This window comes from Drosophila virilis, chromosome 2 (assembly GCF_030788295.1).
Source record: "Drosophila virilis strain 15010-1051.87 chromosome 2, Dvir_AGI_RSII-ME, whole genome shotgun sequence".
In the NCBI taxonomy this organism is placed as follows: Eukaryota; Metazoa; Arthropoda; class Insecta; order Diptera; family Drosophilidae; genus Drosophila; species Drosophila virilis.
Window position 1 is genome coordinate 13,072,399 of NC_091544.1, and position 14,435 is coordinate 13,086,833.

Consider the following 14,435-nt stretch of genomic DNA (forward strand, 5'->3'; position numbering starts at 1 on the left):
GGGATAAATGTAAAATTGTCAAACAAATTCTTTTTGGAGCTATCTCCCTCTCACGCAAAAGCAATTGGCAGAAAACTTAATGAAAATTTGTTAGAAAATGCTGAATATTTTCCGCAAGTGTATTTGCTGTTCGTTGGTTTTGGCTGAATTTCATGTTTTATATTTTCATTTTATGGCAGTCTGAAGGACCTGGAGTACCCGCAGGACAATAGCGCAGCTGCACCGCCGCGCATAATTGATGAGAGCTGGCTCTTTGGCCAGGTAAGTGGTTCCGCTAATTTATCAGCCCCTCCGCCCGTTCGCAACCAGCCCGCTGCTGCCTGCTCAACCATTTGTCGTTTTCTTTGTGCCTTCACAGCTAATCAAATTTGCCACACAACACGCGGAGGCACCGCAACAGCAACAACAGCTGATGCGACTGCTGCTCGAGATTCAATCGGAGGCCAAGCTGCAGCGTTTGCTGCGCAGCTTGGGTCCTGTGCAGGAGGCTCGTCTACTGCGCCATGCACTCGATGGCGCTTTGTCGTCCATGGTAGCCGCCTTCAGGCAGAAGTGCATCCAGCATGCGCCACATATTAACTATATGCAGCTGCCGCCGCTGGCGCGTGTTGCCTGTGCGTCGCTCATGACGCGGCTGGCCCAGACGCAGCACCTGGCAATGGACAGTGCGGAGCAATTGGATGTGGCTCGGGCATTGAGCACGCTGCTGGTGTCCATACGAAGCCTGGAGCAAGCGGCGCTCATTTACATCGATGCCAAGCACATCGAGAAGTTTGTGGTCGAACATTTGCTGCGCCCGGAGCAGCTGCCCGCACTGCTCGCATATGCGCGCCGCTTGGCCGGCGCCGCGGTGCAACTCCTAGAAGCTGGCAGAGATCCAAATGATGGACTGGGCGCACTGCTGGTCTGCCTGGATGAGATGCTGCAGCAGCCACGCATCTGGTGGGCACTCAATGCCAGCAGTGATGAATTGCGTGTGGAGCTGCTGCAAGTGCCGGTGCATGCCGCTTGCCACATGCTGCAGGACACGGTTTTCTATCAGCGACATCGCCTGCAGAGTGCCCAGCCGCCAGCGCAGGCAATTTTCTTAGCCAAATTGATTGAAACGCAAATTGATATCGGTTGCTTGCTGCCGGCCAACGAATTGGTTTACCTCCCGTTTGCCGGACATGAGTTGGCGCCGCTTCAAGTGCCGCTGGTAGGTGACATTGCACACTTAACATACCGACTTGCTAGCTGCAGCTGCCTTAAATCATTTGCCACATTTTGCAGTCCCTTATCGCATCCATTGGCACCTCGCTGCTGCGCTTACATCAGTTATATGCCTACGCAGTGACGCCCTATGAGCTCGTCCTACAGCAGCAGCAGCAGCAGCAGCTGCCACCGACGACGACTGCCAGCGGCGATGGCAAACTGCCCCCCATACCTGTGGATAGCCTCAGTGATGTGGATGTGCTGCGTCAGTTTGTCAAGCGGTAAGTGTAGCTGGGAACTTCTGCTGCTAATTAAGTTAACTTATAGTGCTGCTGCCTGTTGCTGATTGCTGGTTGCTGGTTGCTGCTTGCTTGGGCCACTTAAGTTATGATATGCGTGAAGACTTTCAGCTGCTGTCCCCATGGCTGACCATGGCTGAGCAGCTATCTGGCTTTGCCACACAGCAAACAGCAAACATTACAATTATTGTATTTACAACAACGACAATTGTTGCTGACAATGCTCTGACAGAGCTCTGACGCGAGCTTGGCAGCAACATGCAGCGTTGACGACAATCTGAGATGTGGATAAGGACAACAGTGGCTAAACCGCAACTGGAAACATCAGCATCCTGTATTAGATGCAGTTTGCATTTGTGTGTTTGTGTGCTGGTGTGTGTGTGTGTGTGTGTGTGTTTGCGTCTGTAAGTTGTCATTGTCATCACAGTGCTTATGTCCGTTGTCCGCGTCTGTCTTTATGTCCTGGACTACGCGTTGCTTGTTTGCCTCGTCCTTGTCGACTGACAGCTTCCACATCGCTGCTGCTGCTGCCGTTGCTGTCGCTGCTGCTGCTTCTGTTCATGTCATTGTTTCCATGCCAGTCGTCATCATTACGCTGTCAGCGCTTGAATTGTCATCAGCCAGGAATTTTGGGCGTATTACTCTGTGTGTGTGTGTGTGTGCGCCTGACCAGCCTAAAAGTTGCAAACATTCTAACTTTGCCCTTAAAGCGCCATACGCGCAATCCATTTTTCGTAGCTTGGCAAAAGCGCAAACATCAAAACCACATCAGCGGCATCAGCAACAGCACCACCCAGCCTCGCACCACACCCACACACACACCAGACGCAGCACAACAGAAGCCGCACAACAAGCGCCCAGCTCGCGGCGACGACAAAATCCCCCAAAGGGCTGACAGAGCGGAACATCAACAGCTCTATTAGATGAAGCTGTGACGACGATGACGATGACGACGACGGCGAGGTGGGTGATGCTGTGACAGCCAGAGGCTGTGCAGGGCAGGGCTAGCATACGCGTATAGACAAGCACTTTGGACTCGAAGGCGAACGCTGCGAGCTGGGATTTCAGTTAATAAAAGCGTGGGGGGAGGGGAGTGTTGGGGCAAACTAAAAGATATAACAGCAGCAGTAGCGGCAGCAGCAACAGCAGCGCAACGGAGGCAGTCAGCGATATAAACAAATTATGAGCAGCAAAGTGAGATAAATGCATGTGTGCGTGTCAGCGAAACAGAGATGGACCAAGATGGAGAGAGAGAGAGAGAAAGCGTGAAGGAGGCGAGCATTTACTGCGCGAAAGGACGCCTCATGTGAGGATTCAGTTCGCTGCTGTCTCACATAGTTGCTAATTGCGCACAAACCGCTGAACCCAGCCAGCAGCAGCAGCAGCAGCAGCAGCAACGAATAACAATTTTAGCCAACTTTTGTCAAACAGCAAATGGGCGCAATACTGGGCGTGTCACTGGTATCGATACATATTTGAGAAATAACCAAGAAAGTTGGTCGCTTGGGGCGTAACAAAGCTAATCAATGGCTAATTGAGATTTGAGGGCTTCTAAATATTTGAAGAGCTCAACTAATTGAATTAAATTTGCAGGCTTTAGCTAGCAGCATACCAATTTCAATTTGCGTGTGCATGCATGTGTGTGTGTGTGTGTGTGTTTATTAGAAATATTTTTGCAATTTATTTATTATGCAACACGCAGAGCAACTAAAGCACATTCTCACAATATATATTCGCCACAGGCTCTCCATATTTGGCTATACCACACGCCAGCAGTTCGAAGAATATTTTATGACCTTTCTGCTGCTGATCAACAAGGAGTACGATGAGCATATGGTCGATCAGCAGGAACAGTTCCAGATTAAACAGGTCTGCCTGCTGGCCATCATGGAGCTGCTAACAACATATAAAACTTTTCCCATTGCCGGCCATGGCAACAGCCAGTTCTATCATACCACACGCTGGCAGCGCATCAATTGTGACAGCATTAGGTGAGTGTGAATAAATGTGTGTGTGTGCCGACAAACTGTGAACATTTTGTTGGAAAAACTGCAAATGATGAAAACTCAAATGAATACTCGGCAAGTGGGCACCAAAGTTTTAAATGCGTATATAACAAGAAAAAAAAAATAATATAAATTAGAAGCGACCATCAAAAGTTGTTGTTGCCCATAACACTTGTGTTGTGTCGTGTTATGTTGCGCCGTGCCGCTGCCAGGACCAAAATGCCGGCTCAACCATCCAGTTACATATGCCCTGTCCCCTGACGCATATTATTTTTTAGCAATTACCAAAACTCTGCAACTTTAAAAGCACAACTAATTTGTTAACATGCAATCCCTAAAACAATTTGGCCAACAACTTCTAGTTTTTTATTTTGTACAGTTGCTTTTGCTGATGGAAAGGCTATTGTAAAAGCTAAAACTTAAATCTATGTATATGTTTTTCATGTATATTTTTAATGGGTTTTTTGAGTTTGCAAAATAGTTGATAACTATGATATAACAATACAATACATATATATATATATTATTCTTTAACTTTATAAAAAGGTTGACATCCTCTAAGGCTGACTTCCAAAAAAAAGTAGTCTGTTTTCGTGCACATATTGTATATACATTATAATAGACCCTGCTGTGACTTTTTAATTAAAAATTTTAAAAAACATAAAAGCTACACTCTTAACCAAACAAATACAGCTGAATATCGAAATTTTTGATACCCTGTTACCACTATAAAAATAATTCGATTCATTTTTTTATAATGAATAGAAAGAAAGCTGCAAGCCAAGCTTGAGCTGAGCCTGAAGTTGTTCGCGTTTAATCTAGAAATAAAAAAAAAAAAGTTTTTAAAATACCTACTTCAATTAGATTCAAGAACCAAACCTTGAGAGCTGGGAACTAAACCCCAGCGAATTTGGCTCAATCATTATTGGTTATATTTATTAAATAATGTTATGTGAAATGAGTTGAAAGCATTTATTGTTAAGACATTTAATTTTAGGAATCTATTTAAATTTTTAAATAAATTCATTTATATTAATTTTTTACAAGAGTGAGTGCTTAACATTTGAGTATTATTATTATTATTGCCATAAGTATTATTATTATCATTATTTTATATATTTTTCTTTTTAATATTCAACATATATTATCTTCACAACTAAGATTTTTCTACATTCATAGACACGAACTACCTTGTCATGTTTCATAACAACAAATTTACAAGCACTCAAGCGTTTGTTTCGTTTTGTGCACATACAAGTTTTAAAAATAATGTAAAAAGTTAAAAAGTGGCAAGAATTATTATTTTTCTGATGTTTGTACTCTCTATAAAATTGAGTTGCCTGCGGTGGCAACAGCTAAAAATCAGCAAAGGCGAAATTGTTGCAATGGCCGCAGGTCCAGAAAACAACATATGACTCGACGCGTTGGCAGGCAATTGTTTACTTTTAATTTGGTATAGGTGTACGTGCGTGTGTGTGCGTGTGTGTTTTGTTGCTGTTATTAATTTGTGTTTAATTGTGTGCAACATTTTTATGTTGCCGACACGCAAGCAACTTGCGTATTTCCCATGAGTTCGTCAATTTCCATTTTCTTTATCGCATTTTTCATTTGACAGCCTGAAGAAACTACACAAGGTGCAGCTGCTTGTTGATGCCACGTGCAACGTCTTCTACTTGGCCAATCTGGAGCGGCAGCCGAGGACGGACAATGTGATTGGCACACGCAACTTTGCGGCCAATCAATGCGATCTTAATTTCAGTTGGGCCCTCATGGAGGCATACGCCCAAGCGCCTCCATATGGTGGAGAGGCAGCGGCCGATGAGGCAGATGGGGCAGGCAGCGAGCTGGGCATACGGCGGCAGTCGACATGCAACAACATGACTGACACCAACTGGCGCAACTATCGACATTATGTGCAGCTGTCTGGCATCGACTTTCGCAGCAGCACGCAGCTGGTCTTTGACGTGCTGCAGCAGATGATCGAGGTAAGTTCGAGGATGCGAATGCAACTGTTGCAACTGTTGCTGCATAAATGTCAGTCACATGCACCGCAAATGCAGCATAATTTCATTAGGCCAGCCAGACTAATGCCAATCCGTTTGAGTGAGCCCCTGGGCCGGGCATTTGGCTTGAATTGAAACGGCTTGGCTTGTCAGTTGGCTAATTGGAAATGTCTAAATGGCATGTTTACTTTTGTCCATAGCAAAATCATGTTCTGGTGCTGCCGAATCTGGTCAAATTCTGCGAAATCTGCGAGAGTCGTGATCAAATCAAGTGGATTAAGGAGCGCACACTGCGACTGCAGGACCAAATTGCCATGGACGATACCATATCGCATGAGGTGGGTGCCAAGAAAAAACAAAAAAACAAAAAAAATAAAGATTCCCAGCAACGCGCTGGAAAGTATATGACTATTCATTATACCCTTGCAGAGACTGTAGCAGATTTTACACATAACGTGTAGTGCACATATATTTTAGCTATTTATATGTACATATATATGTACATGTATATATTTATATAAGTATATTGTCTTGATCATAACAACTTTTCGTATTTTATTTGTCCCAAACTCAGAAACTCTTCTAACATTTCAATCTTATCAACATCTGAAGCCTATATAAAATAGCTACCAGAAAAAAAAAATTGCAGGGAAATTCAAAGCCTGAAAGAAAAATCTTACACTAGTCTTCAGATAAAAGCTCCATGTACCATAAAAGTTTTCTTATAAAACCAGATCTAGCTAATGAAATAGATTGCACGTCTGTTACATGTCTGCAAGGGTATTCACTCTTCGGCGCCCCTAATTTGCAATTGTATACGCTTTCAACTTCTTCTTCTACTTGTTTTTATCGCAGCACATAATCTACTTACTGTGCCGCACGCAGGCCCTTCTGATACCCAGCCACGGTGAACTGCAGCATTTGGCCGCGCTGATTGGGAACGTCTATTTGAAGAGCTCGCATTGCTTCATACGCATTGCTGCCCTCGAGGGTCTGCTCTGTCTGCTCGAATGCTGCAGCCGAACCAACACGGCGATTGGCAAGCTCAGTGATGAGCTCACATTGCTGCGTGACTTAATTGTTGGCTACATCAATCGTCATGGCATCATTGATGAGAGGTAATACACACAAGCACATTATCTGTTTTTGGCCAAATCTCAAGCACTATGTAATGTTGCATGGTAACCAGCTGGCATTAGACAACAGTTACTGCCTGCTATCCTTTTTGCCACATCTTGGCTCTAGCCACAAAGAACAACAACAACTGAAATTGCAGCAAAAACAAATTTCCCAGGCAACTGCTGACTCTACGCTGATTTACGCTGTGCATTTGTTGGTCTGTTGCCAGAGCTATGGCCAAAGTTCGCATTTTGCATTACGAACAGTTTTTGGCTGCGACTTTGCGGATCTACCTGGCTGACTGCCTTTTGTGGCGTTATCAAAAACTTTTCAAGGACTGCGACGATGGCAGCGCTGCACTTCCTTTCGATGGCAAAAGTCGAAGTTCTAATAACTCGACGTGGCTTCCAATAAAGTTGCTCTCTGGCTGTCGATAGATTTTACCAGCTCAAGCGGAATGGCTGATCGATGACACTGCCGGGGCTGCTACTGCTGCTACTCCTGCTTGTGTTGCTGTAATTATTGGCATTGCAGCTGCTGCTGGCAAGTTTTGGCTTAGCTACTTGCTGTGTGGTTCTTGATGAAATTTCATATGCCAGCACTTCAGTTGCTTTGCAGCACAAAAGTTGTTGCTTGCTGCTAGCCAAAAATGTTGCAGAAGTTTCGTGTTTTTTTTTGTGTTGCTGGAAACCTTGAAAATGTTACAGCTTTAGCCGAGAGGTGCAATGCCCAAAACAGTTCCAAACGTTGAAAATTATTAAATTAGAATTGAAGCGAAATTGCGCATACGCAGCGTACGACCAATAGCCAAGCAGAACAAACGCAATTTGGCAGCAGCCACAACAACAACATCAATTAGCGGGCTTTAGGGCATACGCAAACTAATCAGCGCACAGACAGCAGCTTTATAGACCATGGCCAAAAGCCAAAGCTTGCACCGGCCTAATTATTTTGTAATTTTACGCGCAACTCGCGTAGCTTGTAGAGCTGCAGGCTTAGAACATGAGCGCCCGCATATTGGCTGCTGGCCATTGATTAGAGCGCACTTTGGCCATCAAAAACTTCTAATTAATTTAGAGAAAAAGCAACAGCAGTAACAACAATAAAAACAGCACATGTTGCCAGCGGGTCAGCGGTCAGCGGTCAGAGTTTGTGTTGGTGCCAAAGTTGTTGCATTGATTGCAGCGTCGCGCGCTTGTGCTTTGAGTGGCTCTCAGGCACAAAAACAGCTAGTAACTGAGTGAAACTTTTACATTTTACCATTTGTTTTTTTTTTCATTTTTCATTTTGTTTTTGCATTTGCAGCCCCCTGCAGTTCAGTGATGCACATACCAAACTGTTGTGGACGCTCAATTACAGCCTGATCGAGTGGACATCGAAATTTGTGCCGCAATGCCATTTGCTGTCGAATACAATTATTGCGGCCAATAATTTCCTGAAGAAGACACAAAATGAGGAGCTCTATCTGTGCGTTCTGCATGTGAGTAGAAATTGTCACACACAAACATTCGGTCACACCCACACAGCCAGACAGTTGCCAGTGCTGCGGCTGTCAATCGTTTCTATTGATGGCCCTAAACGCTCAGCCCATTGCCCCTACCAAATCTAGTGGCCGACTTCAACTCAGACAGCGTCCACGTCGCGCTTAATTGGTTTTTTGATTGACAATTTTCAAGAGGGAGCCAACCAGGCAGCCAGCTGCATTGGGATGACAAAAATATAAAAAACAAAAGTGCTCTAGGGGGATCGCTCGACTAGGAGAATGCCCTGAACCTGCCACAAAGATTATAACTCACGCCGCGGCAAGGTAATCTTGATTCGAATTAAACCTGATCTGCGCGGGTCATAGAATTATATATTATTTTATACCCATTTTGCTCATTTTCAATGAGTGCAGGGTATAATCAAGAAGAACAGCATCGATTAACGTATTAATATTTCATATAAGATACATACCTGTCTTCATCACACGAACAAGCTCATTGACATTGCCTCATAATCAGAAATGTTATTAAATAGCTTCATTGGTTCTTAATCGACCTCGTTGATCTAACCTGATCGATTCTGACAGTAAAAAGATGCATATGTGCAAAGTTCCGGGACGATAGCTAGACTCCTTCTATGCGTGACGCACTACATGACAAGCTTTTAATATCCTATAGAAGGGTATAACAAAATATCGACGCTCTCATAACTGGCAGACGCTGAAAAAATGTGAAAGCAACAACAAAATGTTTATTGGCTCAAAACGGAGCGTCAAAATAGCACAAGTCGCACACATGTCGGCCCCTTCACACACAATTGTGTAAGTGTGTGTGCGTGTGTGCGTGTGTGTGTGCGTCCTGCACATAGTCCAACGTAATGAAATTGTTGCTCAAACATTGTGCACACATCGCTTATATGAATATGATGCTCTAGCAGAGACAACATCAATAACAAATTCCTCAGTCGTTGCGCATAATTTGGCCATTTAATAAAGCTCTAGTTGAGATTTTAATTGCCTTTGGTAACATGAAGATGGCAAGAGTATGTCAGTGGATAAACATATTGCATGCACCGACTGCCACATTAATTAACAAACAGAAATGCAACAAAGTCCACTCAACTATCAACTACTACGTAAGAAACTGCACAAAAAATTACAAGGCCAGGTTCTATAATATTGATGTACTAATGCATTGTTACATCGATGCATATAAGTATATGCATACATATATATCGATACTGTGATATATTGAATTTATTCATATATTGATGTATTGATATTGATGGATTAAGATATTGAACTACCCATATTTGAAAGATTGATAAACTGATGGATTGACAGATTCATATATTGATTAATTTATTTGTGTTTTTTATGTTTTTATGGGACTATTGTATATTGATTGAGTTAAAATACAAGGATATAAATATTGATTTTTTGATTCATAATACAATTTGTTGATATATTTTCTGCCTAAATCATGATATATTGTTATACTAAATAATTTGGCAACCATATTTTTTTTATATGAGATTGGATACGGCAAATAAATTTCTCAACGAATTTAAGTTGAGTTAAAAACTCAAAGCCAAGTGGAAGTGATATTCAGAAATGCACTTAATATTAATGCAAATCAATTTAAATATAAATACTTTAACTGAAAGTTAAGTTGATACCCCTTTTTTATACCCTAGATAGAATATATAACGCTTCTGTTCCCTGCATACTTCCTGCCTTTGGACCTTTTTTGCTAGAGTCCAAATTAAATTCAACTTTTCAAGCAATTTATGAAATTTGCACGCAATTCAATTGTTTCATTGTTTTTTGTTGTTGTTGTTGTTGTTTTTGTCGCTACTTGCGCTTTGATGGCGCACAACACGCCAGGGAGGGGGAAGAGAGCGAGAGCGAGAGAGAGAGATGCGGAACTAATAGCAAGAGTGTCTGTTCGGCGGGTGGGTAGTTGTTGGCTTGGGCGCGCAGCGACAACAGCGGCCAATAACAATAACAATTTGCCACTCAATTAGCGTGGCCATTACTGAAAAATCCACTTAAGTATGCAATGATAAAAATTCAAAAGCGAATTGTCCGCCCCCAAATGCTGTTTCTCTATGAGCCGCACAATTCTGTGCCTTTTGTTGCATACCATGCTATCTATATATAGATTCCTTTTTTTTTTTGTATGTATACACATTCTGTAAATTTTAGTTTTTTCTTTTATAACAAAACATATTTACATATCTATATATATTTATCTTTTTGCCTTGGCCAGGGTCTCGAGCGCATCGTGGTGAATAGCGGCTGTGCGAGTGCAGCGCCTACCACAGCTGAAGCCACCGGAAGTGTTGGGGGTGGTGGAGCCGGCGATGTTGGACCTGGAACTGGAGCTGTGGTCACACCGCAGTTGCGACATAAAATTGAAAAACTTGCGCTCGAATTGCTGAAAATGGAAAATGAGAAATTTTCAATTCCAGCATTGAAATTGCTTTTGTCCTGCATGTATGTGGGTAAGTACTGGCAGAGAAATCGAAAATAAACAAGAAGCAGCAACAGCAGCAACAACATCTATAAAGGCAAACAAACCGACAAAAACATATGTGCGTGGGGCATAAGAAGACAGTTGAAAATATTTTGTAATTTTATTTAATATCGCAACAGCCGCAAAAAACCAATTCTTGTCGCTGTTGTTGTCAGAGCAACAACCAGGGACTTGCAAGGCGGCGCAAGGCCATTGTGGTGCAAGTCTCTATCGACTATCAAGCTGAATCGATTGTGGCTTCAATTTGAGCTGCTTTAAGCAGGAGTCCAAAGAAAATAACTAAATCATATGCATTCAATTTGCTTACACTGTCTCATTGAGTTTCAGGTTAACCGCTTGATTGTTCCGCTGGCCAAAAGTCAATGTGTCGTGTGTCCATTTCATTTTGCTGACCCTGGTCAACAGTTTGTTGTTTCTGCCGCCCATTTTGTCCATGACCGAATTTGTGTGTGTGTGTGTGTGTGTGTGTGTGTGCGTGTAAGGACATGCTTGGGTTATTGCTGTCAATGCTTGCTGAATACTTTGTTGGCCAGCTGCCCTCGCTGGTCAGTTGGCCAGTTGGGCAGTTGGCTGGCAGGCCAACAATTATTTCTCTTGTTGCCGTTATTAGCGCAATTTTCGGCCAATTATTGGCGTTGAGAAGTGCTTGACACTGCAACACATGCAGCGCAATACATGCCCCCTTTCAAATTGCTCTTTTTAATACCCCTTAAATCGGGACTGTCTGTCTGAACGTCTTCATCTGAAAGACTTCAACGATAACATCCCGTGTTCCCCAAAATCAATAAATAACTATATTCAGTTCTTGTTCGTCTTTAACAACTGGCTATAGGGTATTTGCAAGACCTCAGCACTCTCGTTTAAAATTCCGAAATGTTAGCCAAGGGGATCTCTTGGGGCACAGTTCAAATGTTGTTCGTGTTCTTATTTACTAAGCAAGACTCCTCTCCCCGACCGTGCATTTGGCGTTTCATTAGCGAATACATATCTTTCCACAAGAACAACAATATTTCTATCGACCCAATATGCAGGCATAGTTTCTTCCTTTTGGGGAATGGCTGACATTGACTTTGTAATAGGCGCAGTTGTTGCCTTAAAGTTCGTTTCTCTGGCCAATTGGCTTAGCTGGAAACCATTTAGTTGCGGCGTCCTTAACTGGCATAAGATAGAGCTTGCTCGCCCGCACAGCCTGCTCCTAACTTGTTGGCCGTCTCTGGTCTGCTTTGTTTTTTGCTCTGTATTTTGCTTGCTGGCACTTTATTCAACTTTAAACTTGAAGTTTAGCTTTCCAGCCCGAGAGAGTAAATGTGCGCAGCAGCTTTTGGCCAAAACAATGGCGGCAATGTGCATAAATATGGCACAGGATGCGAGCCAGGATGCGCTGGCCAACGCCATACGGGAGTACGCATCTACATGTATTTTTCTTGCACTTTGTCAGACGCGTTGCGATGCGCCATTCGCTTTCGGGTCCTTGGCAAATGCGCACAGCATGCAAATCCTTTGAAAAATGTCAATTTTTGCGCTGGCTGCGCACCACGCCCCCTCTCCAGACCCCAAACGAGCAGTTTGCCAGCAAATGGCGTTGTTTAGGCTCTCGCAGACAAAGTGCAGTAAAGCGGAAGTTGGCCATTTCGTTGGCACGCGCTTTTTGCCCGTTCGTTAGCCTGGTTTATTAAAGTGTTTTGCGGCGCAAGAAGCAAAACAAGAAAAAAAAAAAGGATAAACAAAGGCAGAAGACGAAAGCGTACGCCCACAATCACAGAAAAAAGGGGCGCCTCTACGCCGAGCAATACGCAATAATAAATATTTGCGGCTATATTGGACGTCCTTTAAGGGCCAAAACATGCGCTACAAACATTTTTTTTCGATGCAATGTTTTTGTCCTTGTCTGTTGCTGAATTTTTTGTTCGTCTTCCTTAAACGAATTTTACAGTTTGTTAGTTTTTTGTTGCTTTTTTAACATGGCTAACGGCATTTGCGGCGCGCGTAATTGTGGCCAACAGCAGCAGCAGCAGCGGCAAAAGCGACAGCAATCCAATCCAGTCCTGCTCCGACCTAGGCCAACAGCAGCCAGCAACAATGTTAAGCTGCTAAGAGCAAAAGGCCAATGTTGGCGCTGGCCAGGCGCGCTCATTGTAAATAATTCGCGCACGCGAAAGCCAAATGCAGCCACACGTGAGGCAGGCGAAGCTTAGTGCTGCAACACACACATGCCACACACCTGCAACAACAACAACAACAACAACAACGACAACTAATTTTGTCAAAAGTTTGCCAACAGCAAAGCCGACAACATTTCTCACCTCTGCAGTAAAAGCTTTGCACATTAATTTGCCAAGCTTCGAATACAACCCAGACCTGGCAGCTCATTTCCAACATTATTCCCATTAAAGGAACTGAAAAATGTGCACTCAATCACATAAGTCTATTATCGATAGGGCTTTTCATATTTTTGTACCACTTACTAAATGGGTATTTCAACGTATCGAGAACTCTTCGAAATTTCATTTGGAATTAGCATTTAATAATCTGTCTGTAATCTTAATGAGCGTCGCATGCCCTGTAGAAGTGTTAAAGTGGGTATATAAAACATAAGAAAAATGCAAATTTCTGTAACCCATTAAATTGCCATATTTTATAGAATATCGATATATATATATATATATTGTTTATTTTGATCAAGCTAAACAGCAGCGAGAAGCTGAGTATATTTTATTTTCCTTCAATTTTATATTATAGCTTTTAGAACACATATTTGCTTGTGATGAAATTTGCATATAAATCGTAAACGCTTTTTGTTTGCAGGCTTCTTAAGAAATATTATAGGAGGATTATTCTTAAATACAACCTGTGAACTACTTAATGCTAGCGCCGGACTTTGTAGCTTATTACAGAGTATATTTGTAGTTGAATGTGCTCCACTTGCAGTTCTGAGACCTGTTTGAATGAATCAATAACGGTATACATATAGAACTCTACTCTTTTGCTGTGCAGCTCGTAAACAAACAAATAAACTTTGGTAAACAGCAACGATTACAAAAACGAATCCAGACACACACACCCACACACACACACCTATACGGAGTGTATATTGAGTAGGAGACGCGTCAAGTTGTCTGGCTGTGGATAAGTTTGCGAATGAAGCGGGTTGCACTGGGCCGAAAGAGCAAGTGAAAAATCCATAAAATTTAAAATGTAAATTTATGTGTATCCTGGAGGAAGTCTGAGCATTGATGTTGCCCCCTGCCGCGAGCCTGATAAATAATGGTCAATAGCTGTGTGTGTGTGGCTGTTAATTGTTAAGTTTTTGCTAGTCATACGTTCTATATTCTAATATCGCATCCCATTGTCTTGCAGGTTCGTCGACTCAACTGGAGAACACGGAGCTATCGAATGGCATTGTGCAGGATGATCCGGAGATAATCGCGCTGCAAAGCGATAAAGTCGATATACTTTTGCATTGTATTAAATCATCGAGTCGAGACGCCGCCTGGATTTATGGACAAGTACTGTGCCAAATTATACGTGATTTAGTGCCGCCAAATGAAATATTGACGAAGGTCATAAAGGAGTTCCTGGCCATAAATCAGCCTCATGGCGATGTTATTGCCACGATTGTGTATCAGGTGAGTAGCAGCCAAATCTACTGGCCAACTGCTCAGCAGGTTTGCTGGTCAGCTCCAGAGCCAGATGCAAAGGTAAAGACGTCGTCACCTCTGCTCGCCCAGCAGCAGGAGCAGCAGCAGCAGCAGCTACTCGTGCGTGTCTCTGTGTGCATGTGTGTGTGTGTGC

The 14,435-nt window shown here is 43.0% G+C and overlaps 1 protein-coding gene across 2 annotated transcripts in view; it reads left to right on the forward strand.

The window, feature by feature from the left end:
- Positions 1 to 14,435, forward strand: part of htt (huntingtin) — a 47,587-nt gene that overhangs the window by 30,958 nt on the left and 2,194 nt on the right. For both annotated transcript variants that reach the window (XM_002053948.4, XM_032438486.2), the window contains exons 19-28: positions 180 to 261; positions 359 to 1,198; positions 1,273 to 1,475; positions 3,236 to 3,484; positions 5,115 to 5,484; positions 5,703 to 5,840; positions 6,358 to 6,620; positions 7,927 to 8,101; positions 10,377 to 10,611; positions 14,001 to 14,269. In XM_002053948.4, the coding sequence (XP_002053984.1) occupies positions 180 to 261; positions 359 to 1,198; positions 1,273 to 1,475; positions 3,236 to 3,484; positions 5,115 to 5,484; positions 5,703 to 5,840; positions 6,358 to 6,620; positions 7,927 to 8,101; positions 10,377 to 10,611; positions 14,001 to 14,269 (2,824 nt within the window). The remainder of the gene's footprint in view (positions 1 to 179; positions 262 to 358; positions 1,199 to 1,272; positions 1,476 to 3,235; positions 3,485 to 5,114; positions 5,485 to 5,702; positions 5,841 to 6,357; positions 6,621 to 7,926; positions 8,102 to 10,376; positions 10,612 to 14,000; positions 14,270 to 14,435) is intronic.